The 23,407-nt window shown below is 38.7% G+C and overlaps 1 protein-coding gene across 1 annotated transcript in view; it reads left to right on the top strand.

The window, feature by feature from the left end:
• Positions 1 to 19,183, top strand: part of LOC133325425 (uncharacterized) — a gene marked incomplete at its 5' end in the record, with an annotated part of 54,996 nt that extends 35,813 nt beyond the window's left edge. The window contains 4 exons of the mRNA XM_061534193.1: positions 383 to 527; positions 5,158 to 5,280; positions 18,589 to 18,747; positions 18,821 to 19,183. Of these exons, the coding sequence (XP_061390177.1) occupies positions 383 to 527; positions 5,158 to 5,280; positions 18,589 to 18,747; positions 18,821 to 19,056 (663 nt within the window). The remainder of the gene's footprint in view (positions 1 to 382; positions 528 to 5,157; positions 5,281 to 18,588; positions 18,748 to 18,820) is intronic.
• Between the last annotated feature and the right edge of the window lie 4,224 nt (positions 19,184 to 23,407).

Genomic DNA, 23,407 nt, shown 5'->3' with positions numbered 1-23,407 from the left:
AGTTTAGTGATAATAATAAAAAAATCTGTCCTATTCTGACATACTTCGACTGGTGGTGATGGTTTATTGAAAATCTGCTTCTTACCATTCCGTTAGCCAGAACACATACTTCTGGCTAATATTTCGGAAAAATGTTCCCTTACTCCTTTCAAATGTGTGAGACTTTACAGTGGCTCCTAGAAGTATGCTTCAATTGTTGGTATGGACAAAATATCTTTCGATGTGGCGTATAATTACTGTCATAATGTATACGCCTAAGGGTACTAGAAAATAGTTATCATTAATTTACCGTGACTCACAGTAAAAATATTTCAAATTGTTTTAAATAATTTGTTCCAATCCAATATCTAATAATTTTATTTTCTATATTTTTTCATTGCAGATCGATATATCCTGTCGCCAGACAAAGCAAACAGTCAGTTCAATCTTGACCCGCACCAATTTTGTGACACTCAAATATGTGACAGATAATTGGGGTACGGATACGAATGGTTTCAAATTGGTAATAACATCGGTAAAGGATCCAAGTAAGTATTAACGAAGATAATCAAAAAGGCAACAACAACAAAGAGCAGCAATCCCACTACGGCTGGTTCCGGATTGACTCGGAGATGAACTCCGACCAGAGGCTACCACCTCAACAACTATGTGTACGTCATTTTTGTCTTGGGAGCGGCATTATATCACGGAATGCCTGCTCTGAACCCTACTGGTCCGTGGCGGGATTGAAACTAACACCGGACCTGGGTTCTGTAGTGTTTTTCCAGAAACCGCATCCACCATAGATCAATCTCGGTGAGATATAATGGATGTGGAGAATGGGTGTATTTTCGAGGTTGCTCTGGACTGAACAGGATCCAGGAGTACAGCGAAAGGAGTTACGTCGCTTCATGCTGCGCTAGCACGTCTCCCAGTGTGTCTCAGGAGTCGTCGTCCGATTCATCATCTGAATCGTCATCGTCGGAGTACGAGACACCTCCGCAGTCACCTCAACAGCAAAATGCGCAGCATTTAACATCACATATTGCTGTTCCCCGCCTAGAAAATGCATCGTTTTTGCAGTTCAACTGTGATGATATTCGAAATTTTCGAATTTATTAGTCGAAAGAGAATAATGGTCGGTGCGATCCAGGAAACTAAGCTAACCGAGAACTGTAGCTTGCAGCGTTGCTATGGTTACAACGTTGTGCGGAAGGACCGTACCAGACGCGGAGGTGGGGGACTTGCATTCTTACTACACCATTCTGTCCAGTACAGACCTATCACGCTTGAGCTAGACTCTAGTGACCCATACATGGGTAGCAGCCAAGTGTGGAACTGCCGAGGTAGAGGTGCTCAATGTTTATATACCGCCGATGAATAGCTGTACACCGCGTTAGAAGGTAATAACCGCCTGGTACAGGGGATTTCAATGCCCACCATGAGTTGTGGCAGTCCGTCCTAGGTAATGACCTGAGGGGTACAGTGCTGGCTGAGCAAATTGATAGCTCAACATTTTGCATGGTTAATGAGGATACCCCCACGGGTATGAAAGGAGATTGTCACAGCTCGCCTGACATCACCATTGTGGCACCGGGTCTGATAAATGATGTAATCTGGCAACCCGTCATTTCACTCGGCTCAGACCATCTTCCGAACATTGTCTCCGTCAAGAGACCACCAGATTTCATAACCTCTGAAAGCCGTACTTTCCTGAACCATGCGCAAGCTGATTGGCCTGGCTTCAGAGAGTTTACCAATCACCGCTTCAGAGAGCTGCCCATTCCCTCAGATCCACGGATAGCTGAGAGGAATTTACAGAAAATCATCGCTGCCGTTCGCTTTATACCTGCTCGTCGAATACTCTAAGTAATACCTAACTTACCAGCAGAAGCAACGGTATTGGCTAATGAACGTGATGAGCTCCCATTCGCTCAGATCCACGGGTTAGCTGAGAGGAATTTTCGGAAAACAATCGCTACTGCTGCGGCTTGCTTTATACCTGCTCGTCGAATACCCTAAGTAATACCTAACTTACCAGCAGAAGCAACGGTATTGGCTAATGAGCTCCGTCGTACTACTCCTGAAGACCCAAGGGTGCGAGAGCTTACCCTTGAAGTCAACAGATTAGTATGCGAGCACAAAAGGAAAAAGTGCCTAGAGCACCTGAAGCAATGCAGCATTGCCAACGCAACAAGTAAATTGTGGACAACGGTTAAGTCACTCTCGAATCCTGGAAGGAAGGATGGCAGGACGGTTGTTAAATTTAACGACGTAACTGTAACAGACCCGAAGAGGTGCGCGAGTTATTTTAACCGACAATTCATAGAACACCCCCAGGAGTGGCAGGGCGAAAAGGAGTGTGCTACGTTGCATAAGGGCACTCAGAGCTGAGGAGGAACCATCACAATTTACGATGGAGGGCGTTGCAGATGTCATTAATAACGCAAAGTCGTCGAAAGCGTTGGGCCCAGACGGAATTTCCATGGTAATGCTTAAGCATCTGGATGAACCCGGAGTTGAGTACTCAACATCAGCCTTCAACTTGTCGTTAACCACCCACATAGTTCCTGAAGCCTGGAAAATAGGCACGGTGGTCCCGCTACTGCAGCCTGGCAAGAATGCCAGCAGGGGTGAATCGTACAGGCCGATTTCGCTCCTGTCGCCGGTAGCAAAGACACATGAGGTGATACTCCTCCCATCGTTGAGAAGCTGTTTTTTAGTTGCCCAACACCAACATAGATTCCGTAAGATGCACAGCACAACAACAGCATTACACGCCATTTCCACACATATTAGCAGAGGACTCAACCAGAACAGGCCGAACAACTGAACAGTTATGGTGGCACATGACCTATCGAAGGCCATCGATACCGTCAACCATGTCAAGCTGTTCAAAAATACAGAAAGGACAAATCTCCGACCATGTTTGAAACGATAGATAATCAACTATATGTGTGGACGCCAGTCGTATGTTGAATTCAGAAACCGGAAGTCTAAACCCCGTAGGGTGAAACGGGGTATCTCCACGAAGGTGTGATATCTACCGAACTGTTCAACCTCTACCTTTCTGATATTCCACAACCACTGGACAGCATAGAGATCGTAATGTATGCGGATGATTGTACGATCATGGCGTCGGATCCCATTATTGATGATATACTATGTGAGAGGCTAAACGTCTACATAGCCGATCTTGTTAATTTCTTCCATCTGAGGAATATGAAAATATCCGCCACCAAATCAACAGCCCCATTTTTCACCACATGGGCGGCTGAAATGAAGTTCCCACTGAACATAATGGTCGATGGAGAATTGATTCCCGCCACCAACTACCCCAAGATACTGGGAGTAACGTTCGACAGCCTTTTCAAGTCGTCTGCGCAAGCCACTGCTTTATGCGATAAGCTGAGAAGTAGGAACAAGGTCCTAAAGTCGCTAGCAGCCGGCAGCACTTGGGACGCTGACAAAGAAACATTGTGGACTTTTTATAAAACAATAGGCCGGTCAGTGGTAAGCTGTGCGGCTATGCCAGTGTGGTTCGCCAATGTTAGTGATATGCAGTGGAAGAATATCGAGAGCTGCCAAAATGCTGCCCTGAGAACTGCAACAGGATGTCTCCTCATGACTACAGTGGACCATCTTCATGAGGGGACGAAGATCGTCACAATTATATGTTGTCGATGCAGTACTTGCTTGGGTGCTATCGTCGGGAACATCCCTGCCATAGTCTTATGGACAGGACTCCCCCGCCCAGTCACGTCAGGAAAGATCTTCATGATCTAGAGAGAGAGAGAGAGATCTTACCCGTCCATCCTTACAATTATATGTCGTCGATGCAGCGTCGAAAGCAATAGGCCGGTCAGTGGTAAGCTATGCGGCGCCAGTGTGGTTCGCGAATGTAAGTGATACGCAGTGGAAGAATATCCAGACCTGCCAGAATGCTGCCTTGAGAACTGTAACATGGTGTCTCCTCATAACTCCTGTGGACCATCTCCATGAGGAGACGAAGATCTTACCCATCCGTCGTCACAATTATATGTTGTCGATGCAGTAGTTGCTTGGGTGTTATCGTCGGGAACATCCCTACCATAGTCTTATGGACAGGCACGTCAGGAATGATCTTCATGATCTAGAGAGAGATTCAAAGGTACAAGCGTGTGAACCCCTAGATCAAGAAGACTATCAAACAGGTCTGAATGGTATTCACACGGACGCAGTCGTTCAGGCAGTAGAGCAATATCGCGTGAGTACCATAATTGAAGACCACCCCCCATCCATCGCAGCAGAGGAAAAGCAGCTGCCAAGGCAAACACGAGTAGTCTTAGCTCAACTAAGATCAGGATGGTGCAACGGCCTCAATTCATATTGGACAAGAATTGACGGCTCGATACCTAACACATGTCCTGCATATGGACTAGGACCACACGACACTTTGCACCTCTTCAACTGCCCAGCTAAGCCGACTCATCTATCGCCGAATTCAACTTCTACAAGGTGTGTAAAGAGTAAAGAGTAAATTTTTTTTCAGGCCTTAATTTTTTCAGGGACTTCGACAAGGCGTGGATTTTTTTAAATAATTTTTTTCGGGGACTTCTACAAGGCGTGTAAAGAGTAAATTTCTTAAAAATATTTTTCTGTAGCCCATGGCGTATTAGTGCTGTCATAACGTATACGCCATGATGGCCCCACGAATAATAGTCCGATTATTACTTTGAGAAACCCGGCTTCCAATTACCATTTATAAAAATTTATTTTATGTTTTCATTTCCTCTTCCTTTTTTATTTACGACTTTTCACACTTCGGCATTATCAATTTTCTTTTCCCTTCCTCAAAAGGAGGGATAGCTGCCGAACCATCCAAACAAACAGCAAAAAATTGAAGCGGAACCCCCTCAAACGGAAATAACACATTCTTAACTTCGTTTTCAACAGTTTCAGCTATCTCTATAAATTTATAATCATGGCGGAATATAAAACAAAAAAAACTTGGTGTTGTTGTTGCCTTTTGTTGAATTATTGCTAACCAAAAACATCAGAAGCCAAACATGAGAACCGGCAATATATATTCGCCGGTTCTCTTGTTCTCAACTTCTAATTCATTTAACTTAACATTTGTTTTATTATCTCTCTTTTTTTCTTTCTCTCTCTCTCCTGTCTTCCCACCCTCCCTTACAGAGCATACATGCAAAGATTTCACCTGTGAATCGAATGGTTTTTGCATAAATCCCGATCTACTGTGCGATGGCATTAATCATTGCAGCGATAACTCCGACGAATCGGTGCATAATTTATGCCAAAGTAAGTAAAATACATACAAACACCCTCACACACACAGACACCTCTACACACACACACACCTCTACACCCACATTTTTACATACATACACACACCCACATAAATATTTTTCCTCTATCGAAGTCAGTATATTATATCGTCATATATCACGGAGGGCCCTCCGTTCGTCTGGTAATTTTGTTAAATTTATTCCTTGTATCCTTCGTCTGCTGCACAATGGGTGACTTTGGCAAGGAAGTGATGATAACAGGCATGGGGTGATAGATATTGTCCGGCAATGTGTGGGTGGGCGGGGATTGGTCGTGCTGGGTAATATTTTAAATAACTCTGCTTGCTAACTCGCTGTCGCTGTTTTGAGTCCAGTAATTTAGTTGGTAATGATTGTAGTAATGACCTGGCCGGGTAGGAATTGAATGTCCTCCTACACGCCAGGATGGCAACGTTCGGGGTAGGGGTAGGCCAGCTGATATCAATAATAATGATAGTAAATAGCCACAGTTGCGATTTATGACTCGGTAATTTAAATGTGTTGCTGTGTTAATCTTATTATGGGTTGATAAATGTGGCGGCCGGAACACGGAGAGAAAACAGAGGGCGGGGATTTTTTAAATATGTTTTTTTTCACACACACAGCCGTACACACACACACCTGGATTTTTAAAAAGAAAATTTCTATGCCTTCTATAAGGCGTGGATTTTTAAAAAGAACATTTTCGGGGACTTCCATAAGGCGTGGATTTTTTAAATAATTTTTTTCGAAGACTTCCATAAGGCGTGGATTTTTTAAAAAAAATTTTCGGAGACTTTTATAAGGCGTGGATTTTTTAAATAATTTTTTTCGGGGACCTCCATAGGCGTGGATTTTTTAAATAATTTTTTTCGGGGACCTCCATAGGCGTGGATTTTTTAAATAATTTTTTTCGGGGACCTCCATAGGCGTGGATTTTTGAAATAATTTTTTTCGGGGACTTCCATAAGGCGTGGATTTTTTAAATAATTTTTTTCGGTACCTCCATAGGCGTGGATTTTTGAAATAATTTTTTTCTGTGTTACTTCCATAAGGCGTGGATTTTTTAATAATTTTTTTCGGGGACTTCCATAAGGCGTGGATTTTTTAAATAATTTTTTTCGGGGACCTTAGGCGTGGATTTTTTAAATAATTTTTTTCATAAGGCGTGGATTTTTTAAAAAAAAATTTCGGAGACTTCCATAAGGCGTGGATTTTTTAAATAATTTTTTTCGGAGACTTCCATAAGGCGTGGATTTTTTAAATAATTTTTTTTGGGGACCTCCAAGCTGCACACATCTGATTCACTGATATCCGCAATCTTATCGGACTTCGTTGACAATTTGCCAAGCCGGTCTTCACTAACTGACAATATTGCTTTCATTTGTGAAGGAAGTCGCTGCATCCACAACTGCTTCCAAATGTCCTTTGAAACCTTACCTTGAGACAAAGACCGCATTTCAGACAATAAATGTCTCCAAGTTCAATGTTCGTCAAAATCTTCTTGATACGCTTCTCCTCTGAATCCGAGAAACTGCTAATTTTTACATGTTTTCCGCAGGAGGATCGACGATGATGTTTGATACCTTCTTCAAAATACTGCTTTCAATCGATGCGACAATGGTATGAAATTTTATGGAATCTTGCGTAATACCAGCCATATTGAATTGCGATTCCATTTGTTTGAACCACAGGAGCGGGTCGGAACGCCAAAATGGAGGAGCTTTCACAGCTACTCGCGAAACTTCCATTGATGGTCCAGAATTTGTAGCTGTGGTCGCCATTAGTAGGTCTGACTTGGCTTCTTTCCAGGAATTTATGGTCATATTTCGCCATGTAGACATCGATCCCATTGAAATCGATGGCATTGTAAATATTCCTCTTGAGTGGACGTTTACAGATTCCGTTGTTATCCAGTCTGGTCCTTATTCCCATGCATTATGCCAATATATTCCTTTCCCACATTCTAATCTTTTCCATTTGGGCTGACGATATGCATACCCATGCAGCAAAAGAGTATATGATGATGGGTCGTATCACGTGATTGTATATCAGGAACATTACCTCCGAAGAAAATCCTCCTCTTATTCGAAAGAGCCTTCATCTTACAGCTTCAGCAGAGCTGCAGGGGCAAGTGTGTTCTTTTAAGGAGGAAGCAGTTGTTCCGTTATCACATTATTCTCACTCTCGCTCGGCAGACGTCGGTCTGGCTATAAACGTTGGCATTGTAGATGTTTCAGTCTACAAATTCCATTTTTATCCAGTCTGGTCCTCAAATAGCCTTCATCTTACAGCTTTAGCAGAGCAGCGGGGCAAGTGTGTTCTTTTAAGGAGGAAGCAGTTGTTCCACTATCATATTATTTACACGCTAGCTCCGCAAACTTCGATCCGGCTGAAAGCGTTGACATTGTAGATGTTTCAGTCTACAAATTCCGTTGTTATCCAGTCTGATCCTCATTCCTATGGATTATGCCAATATATTACATTCCCAAATCCTAATTCTGCCGATATATCTACCCATGCTGCAAAAGAGTAGATTATGCTGGGTCTGTCACTTGTTTATATATCAGCAATTTTACCTCCGAAGAAAGTCCTCCTTGATAACCAGAAGAAAGCCCACCTAGCATCCGAAAGAGCCTTTGCTAGATGAAGTCCATATTTTCTCATTCGATAGCACATAATCCACATGGCGGTTAGAAGTTGAATATATCGTGCAGAATAATACCAAGATACCTTCGTTATGTCTGACAATCCCATGTAATCATTTCCAACTTTTATAGTTGATCTCTGCAGAAAACATGCTTTTGGACTTGAAAACCAGCGATACTTTGCATTTGAGTCCCCATTTGTTGAAGTAGTTGTGAAGAGTTTCCATGTACACATTCAGTCTTTTTTCCAAACTGTTTCCAAAGCAGCCTGGTGGGCGAATTATATCTTTTTGGCCCTCGATAGCGCATAATCCACATGGCGGGTAGAAGACGAAATCCAAACCAACTGTTTCTAAGGAGTCTCCTTTTCTCAATAGCATGGTTGATGTTAGGCGGAATAAAACTCTCCAGTAATTTCCCAAATGGCGAAAGTAGGGTCTGCGACTTCAGCATAGAGTAGGATCTGTTCCAGATTTATTCCACTGGAATAAATCTGAGTGCCTTGCTCGAAATCCAAATTAAAACGTAGGATTCTCTTTTCCTCCAGAGCAAGTTTGATGTAACAGAAAAAATGCTCCAGTAATTTACCAAAGGATAATAGTAGAAAAATTGGTATATATAGCTTCCTCATAGTGTACTGTATGTTCCAGATTTTGAGATATGTGTACCACTAAAATAAATCATTGAAGAAGTCCTTCCCTAAATATTTTTTTATACCTATTGTATAAGGTTCTGGAGTGCTTTCCTCCAAATCTAAAGTAATAGTCTCAAAGGATACTCCTTTCGCCAATAACCCGTTTGATACAGAATAAAATGCTCCAGTGATTTCCCAAAGGGTGATAGTGGGGAAATTGTTATGTAGCTTCCACATTTGTTTCAGATTTTGGCGTAATTTCCTTTTGGCCCAAATCTATTTATGAATAGATAACTTTAAATGCAAATACGTCAGGGTGAATTATGGCCGATTGATCAAGATATTATCTGAAAGTATAGAAGGAGAAAATTAATTACACACTTTTATTATTATTTTTTTTTTTTCTTTAAAAACTGGAGGTAAACCCTCCTCCAGCTATTCCGCTTTCTATTAGAATAGAAGGTATAGGATCATACACCATATGTAACGAAATTTTCTTATATTTTTCGTTTAGTTCGATAGATAAAACACGTGACAAGTTAAGCGAAAGCTTGACACAGCGCCATTTTGTAATTTTTTAAGCAGTTCGAAGACGACACTTTTATTATGGTGCGACACACTTTATATGGCGTTAATAGGGAAGCACCCAGCCTATCGGCCTACATAGCCTACATAGTCGCCCAGCTGACTATGCAATTAACTGTCAAAGTGCATAGTTGAATTTATGGCACAATAAATAGGTAGTCCATTTAGCGCAGCTGATGACTCGATTAACTGTCAAAGTGTGTAATTTCTACTTGAAATCGATGTGCAATGTTGCTTACCATGTGAAATATTATAAGGAAAATTTTGACAGATGGTCGAGACAAAAAGAAAGGTTTTTGTTTTGATACATCATCTTCTTATTGCATCATGGTTAAATTCGACGTGCAAAACAGTGCTGCCAACCATGAGAAATATAACTAGATAAAATTTGACAGATGGTCGAATAAAAAAAAACATATGTTTTTGTTTGATACACATCACCTTACATTATTGCATGGCACAATGAATAGGTAGTCTATTTAGATCAGCTGATGTCTTGATTAATTGTCAAAGTGCGTAATTTCTACTTGAATTCGATGTGCAATGTTGCCAACCATTTGAAATATTATATGGAAAAATTTGACAGATGGAATTGACATTTGAAATCGAATGGATTACGTAGTCTAAACGCCATATAAGCCTATTCAGAAAAAAACAGCTGTTCCAAGCATGATGCAATAATGTAAGGTGATGTGTATCAAATCAAAAACATATGTTATTTTTATTCGACCACATATGTTTTTTGTTTTGATACACATCACCTTACATTATTGCATCATGCTTGGAACAGCTGTTTTTTTTCTGAATAGGCTTATATGGCGTTTAGACTACGTAATCCATTCGATTTCAAATGTCAATTCCATCTGCTATACATCATGCTGGCAATGCAATGTTGCCAACCATTTATTTAATATTAGCATAATCCACAACTACGATTTAGTGATGATCGGTTGTCCCTCCTGTGTCCATGTTTGCTGTCAGGCTCGAAGATAGACTTTATAAATACCAAATCCCCATATAATAAAATTTCCGGGTTTTGATCATTTAAAAAATGTTTACACTATGAGAAGTTTATTATTTGGCCATCAGCAGTACGTACATAACTAAGGAGGCAATAAATATCGTAATTTTGGCAATGAAGGTACAGTAAGAAAAAAAATTTGAACATATGAGTGCATGAGACTATCTTCCTTATTATACCATGGCCTTACCGAAGGCTTGGATTATTAAAATAACTTTTATCACTACCTTTCATTTCCACCTCTAATAGCATATATCGCGAAATATTGTAGCTCCGTTCATTGGATTTTATATTTTATTTTCTATTTATTATTTCGATCGTTTGTATTCCTTATAATTTATTTACTTTTTATTATTTATTATTATTATTTTTTTTTACAGACACCGTTGAAAATCTATCATAGCTGCGGGCCGGTGTAATTTTCCAATATTATATATATATACATATATATATGTTTTGTGTTACTTTTTTAATAAATATCTCTTTAAATTGTTCTACAATTAAAAAATCTTTTATTTGTAGTATTTCATGGGATTAATTCAAAAAACAGTAAATTTTGACAGCTCTATGGGGGAATCAGCTGTTCTTCTTAGGAGGCCAAATAATTGTGCCATGATTAAAAAGTATTTCTTCGTGTACTTTTTTATAATCTTTCTATATAAAACTAACCAATTACTTAGGTTTTTATATTGAAACAAGTGAACAAGCGTTAAGTTCGGCCGGGCCGAACTTTGGATACCCTCCACCATAGATGTACTAAAAGGTAGTTGAAATGAAAATGTAGGGAAAATACCAAAAAATGAACCTATACCGACATTTCAACTACGCGATTATGTAAAGCATAATGTGAACCATGTTCCAGAAAATTTTGATTTCATACAACCTGTGCCTATCTTATTATTCTTCCAAACTTAGTTCAGGTTCGAAGATGTGGACTATCGGTCCACTCCCTCTGATACCTCCCACACAGGTGCTAGGCCTAAATGCGGGTTATAGTTCATGTATAATTCATTATCGAACCATACGTTCTAACTTTATCTCGATATCCTCCGCCGGTTAAATGATTACGACAGACTCTTAGAACCAAACCGAAAACGCGGAACAAATTAGATAACTATTTTAATATAAAAAAGCGGGTTATATGGGGACTACCCCAAAAAGGGGGCGAATATTAATAATTTTTGGTAGGGAGATTTGTTACCATATACGACTACAAAATACCAGATTGCAGCGAATTCGGTTGAAAAACACGCTCAAGAACCTCAAAATACCGAATATTGGGGGTACCCTTATATGGGGGCTACCCGAAAAAATGGACCTATATTCATAATTTTTTGTGGAGAAATTTTGGTACCTATTAAGAACTCAAAATACTAAATTACAGCCAATTCGATGTAAAAATACGATCAAAATCCCCAAAATACTGAAAATTAGAAGGTGCTGTTATAAGGGGGCTACCAGAAAAAGTGGACCTATACTAATAATTTTTTGTGGAGACATTTAGTACCCAATAAGAAACCCAACGTACCAAATTTCAGCGAATTCGGTTGAAAAACACGGTCAAGAAACCCAAAATACCGAAAATTGGGTGGTGCCCTTATATGGGTAAACGTGGTGCCTAAACGTGGACCGATATATCCCATCTTCGAACTTGACCTACCTGCAGACAAAAACAACCCTATGCAAAATTTCAGCACCCTATTTCAATTCTTTAAGAAGATAGAGTGATTACAACAGACGGACGGACGGACATAGATAGAATTTTACCCTGACCAAGAATATATATACTTTATAGGGTCGGAAATGAATATTTCGATGAGTTACAAACGGAATGACAAAATTAGTATACCCTCCATACTATGGTATAAAATTTTAAATTCTAATAATAAACTGTAGCAGCTGATATGTTAATCAGCTGATCTTCATATGCATCCTTTCAATTTGGCATTTGACATTTTGACTAAAACACTCTTGTATACTAACGTATGGCAAATGGCATAATAATACAACTATTCCATTGAACTGTGAATTACTGTGAATTTCTTTCTGGGCAAATTTAATTGAAATAGTTATGGCAGAGATATATATTTTTGTGACGTGCATGATAAGTACATTAGCATGTAGGTATATACAAGTAATATACATATGTATATAAATTTACTATTGTACACTTCCATTTAAGTGAAAAACAAAATTTCATTACTGAGGATTATTAAAAATAAAATTACAACAACGACAGTCTATTGTAGTTGAATTACATTCTCACACATATCTGATTTCACTTCATTTTCATTTTTTACACTCAATTTAATTGTTTATATATGTTTATATGTATGTATAAAATTTTTTATTATTTTATCTTGTTTTTTTATTTATGTGTATGTATATTTTTTATTATTTTATTTGCATTTAATTTTTTTTTGTTATCAACTGGCGTGTCATAATCAGAGCGTACAAGCGTTGCGTTGTACAAATTATCTGCGGGCGCTCATCTTTCTTGTTTTTTTTCTACAATTAAAAAAAATGTGTATACAAACATAAATGCTTTATTAATTGTATACCAAATTATATGGATAATTATCTGCAAAGATTGTTCGTATTCTTTCTACATGAAGGAGGAGAAAAAATTATCAATTTTATCAACTGTTTGCATTGCAAATTATGAACTCCCTCTCTCTCTCTCACACACTTTTTTTCAATTTATGAATTTTATGCCATGTGTAAACGGTATAAAAAATTAACTTTAAATGCAAATATGTCAAAATGGAAAATTTGTTGGACCAATGGGGCCGATTTTAAAGTCATCCAGCAGCAAGCATGAAATATCAAATGTCAACTATCAAAACTTGAACCTCTGTGGAGAGTTATTAGAAGGGGTTGCGCTCTATAGACCACACATTTTTTCCTGCAATGTTATCGATACACATAAAAACTACATCACTCCCCGAATCCAATAGTGAAAGTTTCTTTCAAATATCTCCATTCATCACCGAGTTATGGCCATTTGAAATTGACCCTGTATCAATATATAGCTGCTACACGATTCTGTTTGCCTGGTACGGCAAATGGGTTTTTTTAATATTTTTTCGCTGACTTCCATAAGGCGTGGATTGTTTAAATATTTTTTTTGTGGGCTTCCATAGGCCTGGGGGATTTTTTAAATAAATTAATGGCCGAGTTATGGCCATTTGAAATTTACACTGTGTCAAAATATAGCTGCTACGCGATTCAGTTTGGCCTTGAAAAAAATATGTACGTCTACAAACAGTTGAAAAAATGTTCTCTAAATAAGTCCATTCCCTATTGAAACTTGGATAAATATTCCAAAAAAATCAATCAAAATCAACACCCTCCTAGCGTTACATGAACATTTACCCGTGGTAAAAAAACACTCCTTCGAATATATTCGACTCGCACTTCATTGCTACACAGTAAAACTACATTACTCTCCCTATCGTAGAGTGAAAATTTCATTCAAATATCTCCATTCATTGCCGAGTTATCGCAATTTTAAATTAACCCTGTATTAAAATATACCTGCTACACGATTCTGTTCGCCTGGTACGGCAAATGGGAAAATTGATGAAATTGCAAGCAGTGTTGCCGAAAGTGGGCATTTATGCCCAAAAGTGGGCATAAATAATGTAAAATTTAGGACTTGGGCGGATTTTGGGCATTTTTTTCGTTTCCGGCACATTTACATTTTATATTTGTTTACCGTACACAAATATGTTATTTTATTGTCACAAGAGTTTATAAAACAGCGAAATATTTCTACCGATGTATTTCGACTAGCTGATTTGATTTAGACATGTTTTTCCGCCCGTCTGTCCATTATAATTTGTATTTATAGATTAATCGTCATTTGTATGTGGATTCGGTTCTACCCAAAGGCGACTCCTATATATTCAAATGAACCTAATACTTTATTTTTGTCTGTAATTAATAATCATCATAATCAGCTAAGGAAAAATCATGGATGTTTTGATGAATATCATTTAATATTTGGCCGGTTGTTTCAGGAATTATTGTCCAACTTTTTTCCCACTTTCAAATATCGCGCCAAAAGTTACAAAATATTTAATGTTTCGGTTGAAACCTGTTGTTTTCTGTAGTGATCTGATAATATTTATGGGATAAAATAGACCAAAATCTTTATTAACGTCTGATTTTAATCGCTCTATAGACCAGATGTATGATCCGAACACCATGTCATTTATCCGGGATGTGGATCTGGGCATCGAAGAACATGACATTATATGGTGGACATGTTTTCTCCAGAAACATATGAAATCATCTCAACTAACTTGACGTATGTGGTCGGATATACCAAAATGTTCATATGTGGACAAACTTTCACTGAAAATGTATGTCTGGTTTTATTTTATGTCATTCAGTCGGTTATGCCGACATATACATATATACGCTCAATCTACGGTTTGATATGGTCTATGAAATTACTCTCTAGTGCCAAGATGGAACATTTTGTTATTATATTGCGACCGAAAATTGCCCTAAATTTAAATTAAGTATAAGTATTAAGGCCTTTCATGTTGAGACCACACAGTATTTGTGCCCTTGAGGCCACATATTCGGATTTAACATTAAGAATCAATATTAACAATCTTTTAAATGTTGTTCCAATCTTCGAACTTGATCTAGGTTTGGTAAAAGTAGGTGGAAAGTTTGAATCAGACATTCCATTTCAACTGATATTAGATGAAACAATTTTAAAAATTTCGACTTTTTGTGGGGAGGTACCAGAAGGAGTGGTTCGATGTTCTCCATCTCCGAACTTGATTTAAATTTGAAAGAAACACAACGTGTGGATGAAATCGGTTACTTCTTTCGAAAGATATCGTGCGCATCAGACAGACAAACGGCCATTTGTAAATGGACTCCAAATTGTCGATTCGGATTTCGTCTAAACGAATATTTCGATGAGGTGCATTTGCCGCAACAAAGTACAAATTTTTAAAACAAAGACATTAAAAAAACTGTTCAATATATAAATCAAGTTTGTTATTATTTGTAGGATGTAGAACAAAAAGGATCCTCGCTTTTAATATTTAACGTCAGTGTATACTTTTTCAATTTTTGGGCATAAATTGTTGATTTTGGGCACTTTTAGGAGAAATTTTGGGCGGAAATAAAATTTCCTAACGGCAACACTGATTGCAAGTCCCCACAAAACCCAAAAATGCCGGATGCGTTGCCAACTAGTTGGCTGTGTGTGTGTGTCCATGTTAGTTGGCGAAATTCTGAGCATACTTTTAGGCGTTACACAAATACCGAAAAACAATGTGGCAACGCATCCAGCATTTTTCGGATTTTGTGTAACGCCTATAAGTATGCTTAGAATATCACCAACCAACATGGAAACATAAAGTAAACTAATTGGCAACGCATCCGACATTTTCGGGTTTTGTGGACATACAATTTCATCAATTTTCCCATTTGCCATACCAGGCCAACAGAATCGTGTAGCAGCTATATTTTGACACACGATCAATTTCAAATGGCCATAACTCGGCGATGAATGGAGATATTTGGATGAAACTTTCACTATTCGATGGGGTGAGCGATGTAGTTTTTAGATGTGACACCAAATTGGGAGACAAAAATATCCGAAAGAGGATATATTTTTACTAAGGAGCCGTTCATTTTTTACAAATTTTTTGAAGGCTTATAGTAGAGGATATTTGTATCTACCCCCAGCCTTTAGGCTACTGATACCTATATTTATAATTTTAGTGAGGAGATTTGGTACCCCAGTTAAAAAAAAAAACTCGCTCAAAAACCCTTAAAATACCGAAAATTGGTGTGGCCCTTATATGGGAGCGATGCCTAGACGTGGACCGATATATCCCATCTTCGAACTTGTCCTGCTTGCAGACAAAAGACGACTCTCTATACAAACAAATTCGTTTAGTGTCTAGAGTGTTTACAAACAGACAGACGGACATGGCTAAATCTTCATCGAATTTTACGCTAATCAAGAGTAGATATATATATATATATATACTTTATAGGGTCGGAACCAATAAGAGATGATGGTATAGAGTGTATACCACCAAGCCAATATGAGGTCATAAAAGCAATTAATCGGCTCAAGAACAGTAAAGCAGCGAATGGGTTACCAGCCGAACTATTCAAGACTGTTGGCCAGATGCTGGTCAGGAGCATGCACCAGCTGATTAGTACAATTTGGCTAGATGAATGCATGCGCAATGATTGGAACCTCAGCATCCTGTGTCCCGTGCACAAAAAGGAGACAAGACGATATGTGCCAACTATAGAGGAATAAGTCTCCTTCCCATCGCATATAAAGTGACATCCAGTGTGCTGTGTGAACGATTGAAGCCAATGGTCAATGACATCATTGGACCATACCAATGCGGCTTCAGACCTGGCGGCAAATTCACCATTGACCAGATCTTCACTCTGCGCCAAATCCTGGAAAAGACCTACGAAAAACACATCGACACATACCACCTATTTGTCGGCTATAAAGCCGCATCCGACAGCCCTATCCGTTCAGAGGTGCTTTAAGTCATGTCTACGTTGGGCATTCCTGCAAAATTAATACGGCTATGCAGGATAACTTTAAGTGGCACAGGTCAGCAGTTAAAGTAGGAAAGGACCTATCGGAGCCCTTCAATACCGAATGAGGATTCAGACAAGGTGACAGTTTGTCGTGTGATCTTTTTAACATCCTGCTGGAAAAGGTCATACGAGACGCAAAGGTGAACAGAAAGGCAACCTGTACACCAAACAACACATGTTACTCGCCTACGCCGGCGATGACATCGATATAATGGGTCGAACATTGCGAGCGGTAACAGCCACATTTGAACAAATTGAAAAGGAGTCTGCCAAAGTGGTGGGTCTGGCAGTAGACGGCGAGTAGACCAAACTGATGGTATCAACGTGCAAGACGTCCAGTAAAATCGGACCAACTGTGGAACTTGAGAACTACAGCTTCGAAGTAGTCAAAGATATTATATACCTTGGTACCACCAGAAACAAAACGAATGACATCAGTATTGAAATTCGGAGAAGGATTGTGATGGCCAACAGATGCTACTATGGTCTAAATAAGCAGTTTAGAAACAAGGCCATCTCCCGCCAGACCAAACTCAAACTTTACAAGACGCTGATACTACCCGTGCTATTATATGGATCAGAAGCATGGGTACTTGCGCAAGCAGATGAGACAGCTCTTGGGGTGTTTGAAAGTAAAATTCTCCGAAAGATCTACGGGCGAAAGATCTGCGTCGACGGTGAATATCGGCGTCGAATGAACCACGAGCTCTCCAATTTATACGCGGCTAGGTGGTATACACTCTATACCATCATCTCTGATTGGTTCTGGGGTATCTTCTTTACCGCCACTATTTGATACCAGAAGCTCTATCCAGATCCTCAACACGCTGTCAGTATATCTCACCAGGTTTCCTTCTGCACATCTCTACACGTGGATGTGCCTGCACCAAAGCCTTCGGTTTGGTGTTTTACGCGGTGTTGGTAAAATTACTTTCCTCAGGATTGCCCTATACCCTGCGTTTTTCATATCAGTAGCATTACGACACTCCTGATCGTACCACGGATTTCTTGATGGTGGTCTTTGGTACCCAAGTGTTGCTATTGCTGCAGTTTGTAGGGAGTGGACAATTCTCTGCCAATGTGCTTCTATATTATTATCGGGACATGTAGTGCTTTCGTCAAGCTGTTGGGTAAGTTGAGCGGGGTAGGCCTCGGCTACCTGTTGTGTTTGCAGCATTTCGACGTCAAATTTCCGTGTTACATTAGATCACACCTTTGCTGCTACATTAAGACGGGTGCGTACCTTGTCTGCCACATGGTAATGGTCCGAATCGATATTCGCTCCCCGGATCGATCAGACGTCTAAAACACTGGATGAATGCCTTCCGTCTATCACAACATGATCGTCGATTTGATTTCTCGTTGTTCGATCGGGAGAAATCCAAGTGGCCTTGTGTATATCGAGATGCTTGAATCTGGTGCTGATCATCCTATCATCCCCTACGCCACCCTCTTCACAATTCTATCCGTCATTTATTTGCCATAAATAAATGTCCATTTGGAAAAATAAACATATCACACAGCAGGATATCGGGATATCAAAAAGTAACTGTGACATTATGAACTTCTTCATGAAATGTCGAAGTTCGTTAAACCAGTCAAGCGTCAGAATAACATTTACACATCAACACACACATACATACACACCTACATTGCATTTGTAAAATGTGTAACAATTTCAAAACCCCAACATTTCAACTCTCCTATCCTCCGCATACATATATTAATCAAATGTAATATTTTAAAACAAAATTGTTAACCTCTCTGCTCTCCTCTCTCTCCCCCCTCTCTTTCTCTCTTTATCCGTAGATGAAACCACCAGCACTGTATTTGGCATGGATATGACATGGATTGTAATGATTGTGGTTAGTATCCTGCTGATAATAAGTGCCGCCATTGTGGGCATAACCATATGTGTGTGTCGGCGGCAGGACGATGGTAATAATCAGCATACAACGGCCATGCAATGTAAGTTACACACTCACACACACACACATTCATATAAACAATTACAATAACTTCTTCTCTGGCTTCTCCACAGTACATCACACGGCCGAAACGAATGGCTCCTCGAAACACCTGCATTACACACACGGCATTGCCGGAGGCGGTGGCGGCGGCGGTACACTAAGCCGTGAGCACACCCAACTACCGCCAACGTCGGGAAACTGGCATCACCCTGCGGGACCATACGGGTACCTCCGCACGCAACTCAACTACTTGAAGATGGCCACCAAAGTCCGTCCCATCTGGTGCTTGGCAAATTTCGTCAATTAGGTCAAGATCTCTCAGCAACGTCCGCTAACAATTTGGGCATGTCCCAGACAAACATCGCAATCAATAATGTGGCCGCAAATCCCGCCAATGCTGTGGGTGCTGCCCAAAAAGATGAATGGTTTGTCTGAGAGGATGTGTCCAAAAAAATAAATGATGGAGTCCCGTTGGAGATTTCTATGATTGTTAAAGGAGAGATAGAGAGATATAGAATGAGAGAGAGAGAACAAATTGATAACCTAAATTGAAGAACAAGAAACGAAAAGAAAACTACAACAAAACTAAAGGAAGAGAAACAAATTTGCACAGCATTAAATGAAGTAAGTAGAGGGTAGGGATAAGTAAATCGACTTTCGACTAATCGATTAATCGACTTTTTATATTGAAAATTCTAAAAGTCGAAGTCGACTTTTGGATCTATGAGAAAATCGTAAAGTCGGTATTTCAAGATCGACTTTCGATTTTCTTCATAAATATTTGGTTTTTTATCGCAAAGCTCAAATTGTCCAAAAATTGCGCTTTAGTCAAAGGCAAAAATCGAAAAGTCTAAAAGTCGACTTTTGCGCTCGACTACGTATCCCTAGTAGAGGGAGGGGAGAAACATAGTAGTCTATGCACATAATGGAATAATTTATTGTAACTTAGTAGTCCTTGCCTTATTCATATTTTTTGGTATTGTTTGTCGTTGGTTCTTCTCCTGACTTTCCTTTTCGAACTTCGATCCTCAGAGCAACACAAATGTTGCCAGGCCACTTAACGTTCTGAGCCATCAACACACTTCCAAAAACGGTTGCGCAAAAACATGTGTATACCATGGAAACAATTGTAGGTGCGTGGATTAATTATCCATCGCTACAACAAAAATCTGCTTTTGAATCTTGACAAATTTGAATTTAATTCGCATATGCAAGGTTTGCCTCAGGGCGGAATAAATATAAGTTATCAACATACGACCTTTGTAAAGCCGCATAGCCCAATATGCCCGATTAGCCGCTTAACCAACGGCGAAACGCGTCGCATGATGGTGGGTGCGTAGGTTCTTTTCCTGGCTTTCTTGTTCATTGCAAAACTTCGATCATTAAAGCTCGACTCGAAAGAGTATAAATAACTCACTTAAAATGTCGTTGGAAATATTTAGAAAGTTAGTCTCTATTGAATTGTCTTGCTGTTATTATTAATATCAATATCTCGTCGGAAATTCAGCCTCCATGAAGAAACATCAGACAACGGCATGAGGTTGATTGACTTCGCGCGGCAGAAAAAAAAACATGGTAGTTAGCAGCACCAGATTTAAGCATATCGATATACACAAAAGGCCACTTGGATTTCTCCCGATCGAACAACGAGAAATCATTCATCCAGTGTTTTAGACGTCCGATCGATCCGGGGAGCGAATATCGATTCGGACCATTACCTTGTGGCAGCCAAGGTACGCAACCGTCTTAATGTAGCAGCAAAGGTGCGATCTAAAACAACACGGAAACTCGACGTCGAAAAGCTGCAAAAACCCAACAGATAGCAGAAGCCTACTCCGCTCAACTTACCCAACTGCTTGACGAAAGCACCCCTCGGCCCCCAATAATAATATAAAAGCACAACGGCAGAGAATTGCCCACTGCCTACAAACTGGAGCAAAAGCAACACTTGGGTACCTAAAACCATCAGCAAGAAATCCGTGGTACGATCAGGAGTGTTGTAATGCTACTGATGTGAAAAACGCAGGCAACCCTGCAGACGACGTGCAATACGTAAAGTGATGGAGAATTATCGGGAGAAAATGAGAGAGGAGAAACGTGTTTTCCGGAAAAGAGAAGAAAGACGTGAGCAAATCAAGATGTACAGTTTTTTTTAAATTCAGATAATAATAGTGATGGCCAACCGATGCTACTATGGTCTGAGCAAAAAACTCAAAAGCAAGGCCACCTCCCGCCACACCAAACTCACACTCTACAAGACGCTGATACAACCCGCCGTGCAGTTATATGGATCTGAAGCATGGTTACCTTCGCAAACAGATGAGGCAACTCTTGGAGTGTTTGAGAGAAAAATTCTCCGAAAGATCTAAGGGGCCGATCTGCGTTGATGGTGAATATCGCCGTCGAATGAACCATGAGTTGTACCAGCTGTTGCAATAAGGCCATGTTGGATTGCAATAAGGCTTCAACTCCATTGGATCCGGAGTTTAAAGTGAAATGTGATTATAAGCGATGCAAACGGATAGAAAGTGCAGGTTATCAGTCGGGACAATTGGGACCCTTATCTATTTGGCATTATGTACCCGTCCAGATATACTGTTTTCAGTTGTAAATCTGTCTGTATATGGTGCAAAGGTACTATATAGATCAAAGGAACTATATGGAAAAAACGAAAACAAAAAGAACGATGAAAGAAAGAGATTCAAAGGAACTATGTAGCAGTCGGAACTATATGAAGAAAAGGTACTGTATGGGGTAAAGGAACTATATGGAGCAAAGGAACTACATTAAGGAACTAATTAATTTTTTTAAAAAAGGAACGAGAACGATTTTTTTTCAAGGTCTACTACAACGCTTGGATTTTTTAAATATTTTTATACCCTTCACCACACTGTGGTACAGGGTATTATGTATTTGTGCATATGTTTGTAACAGGCAAAAGGAAGGATAGACACATGGTTCCTTTTGAGAAAATACATAGAATCACTTTCTAAGTCGATATATGCATGTCCGTCCGCCCGTCCTTCTGTCTGTCCATGTTAAATTGTAATCAAAGTACAGGCCACATTTATTATTCGAATTGGATGAAATTTGGCACAGCCCATTCATTTGGCCCAAGGACGAACCCTATTGAAATTGGGAAAAATCGGTTCAGATTTAGATATAACTCCCATATATATTTTTATCCGATTTAAAGAAAATGGTCCACCAAAGTCCCTAAATATCTTTGGATTTGCACGAAATTTGGCAGAGCGTACTGAATTGAGCCTATAATTATGTGTGTTAAGTTTCGTGAAAATCGGTTCAGATTTATATATAGCTCCCATATATATTTTCATCCGATTTAATGTAAATGGTCCACTAAAGGCCCTATATATCGTTCGATTTGCACGAAATTTGGCACAGCGTACTGAATTGAGTCTAGAATGATGTGTGCTAAATTTCGTGAAAATCGGTTCAGATTTAGATATAGCTCCCATATATATTTTCGCCCGATTTAAGGTAAATGGTGCACCAAAGTCCCTAAATATCTCTCGATTTGCACGAAATTTGGCACATCGTAGTGAATAAGTACAGAATGATGTGTGCTAAGTTTCGTGAAAATCGGTTTAGATTTAGATATAGCTCCCATATATATTTTCGTCCGATTTAACGTAAATGGTGCAGCAAAGTCCCTAAATATCTTTAGATTTGCACGAAATTTGGCACAGCGTAATGAATTAAGCGTAGAATGATTTGTGCTAAGTTTCGTGAAAATCGGTTCAGATTTAGATATAGCTCCCATATATATTTACATCCGATTTAAGGTAAATGGAGCACTAAAGTACCTAAATATCTTTCGATTTGAGTCTATAATGATATGAATTGAGTCTATAATGATATGTGCTAAGTTTCCTGAAAATCGGCTTAGATTTACATATAGCTCCCATATATATATTCGTCCGATTTTTCAAGGCCTAAAATTTATTTATATTAATATTTTTACTAATTATTTTTTTCGATTTTTCTTTTCTCTATTTCCAGGACTGTTAATAAAAACCAAAAAAACCTAAAAAACTTTTTTGAACTCAACATCAATTATTAATAATAATGGAAAAAGAAATATATAATTAAACCTAAATATATATTTTTCTTGGTGGACATCACCACGCAGGGTGTATGTAATAAGAGATTTTTTGTACCCAAATCTCTTAGACTAAAAAAATCAACAACAACAAAAAGAACAACAAAATGAAGAAGATTTAACAACAACAACAAAATTACTAAGAAACAGAAATTAAAAAAAAAATATTGAAATAAATGAAAAAAAAATCTATCATAAATTCTGTAAATAATTTATAAATAAATTTCAGTTAATTATGTTTCAAATAAATTAAATTAAATAATAGATTCAAATAAAAATTGATTTGTATTTTTTTTTTTTTTTTTTTTTGAAAAATGATGCAATTGAATAATTTTTGTGAAATTTTTTCAATAACTTTAAATGCAAATATGTCAAAATTTAAAAAAAAAATTAACAAATTTCAGAATTTTTCCAAAAAATTGTGTCATCATAAAAAAGCAACTATAAATTCAATTTTTTTTTTTAATTTTTAAAAACCAAATGTTATATTAAAAAAATTAATTGTTCTTTTTCAATATTATATAAATTCGATTTT

The sequence above is a fragment of the Musca vetustissima genome, unplaced genomic scaffold (genome assembly GCF_032173495.1).
Source record: "Musca vetustissima isolate MV318-11 ecotype Yass unplaced genomic scaffold, APGP_CSIRO_Mvet_v1 utg8386, whole genome shotgun sequence".
Taxonomy (NCBI): Eukaryota; Metazoa; Arthropoda; class Insecta; order Diptera; family Muscidae; genus Musca; species Musca vetustissima.
This window is presented reverse-complemented; position numbering and strand designations above follow the sequence as displayed.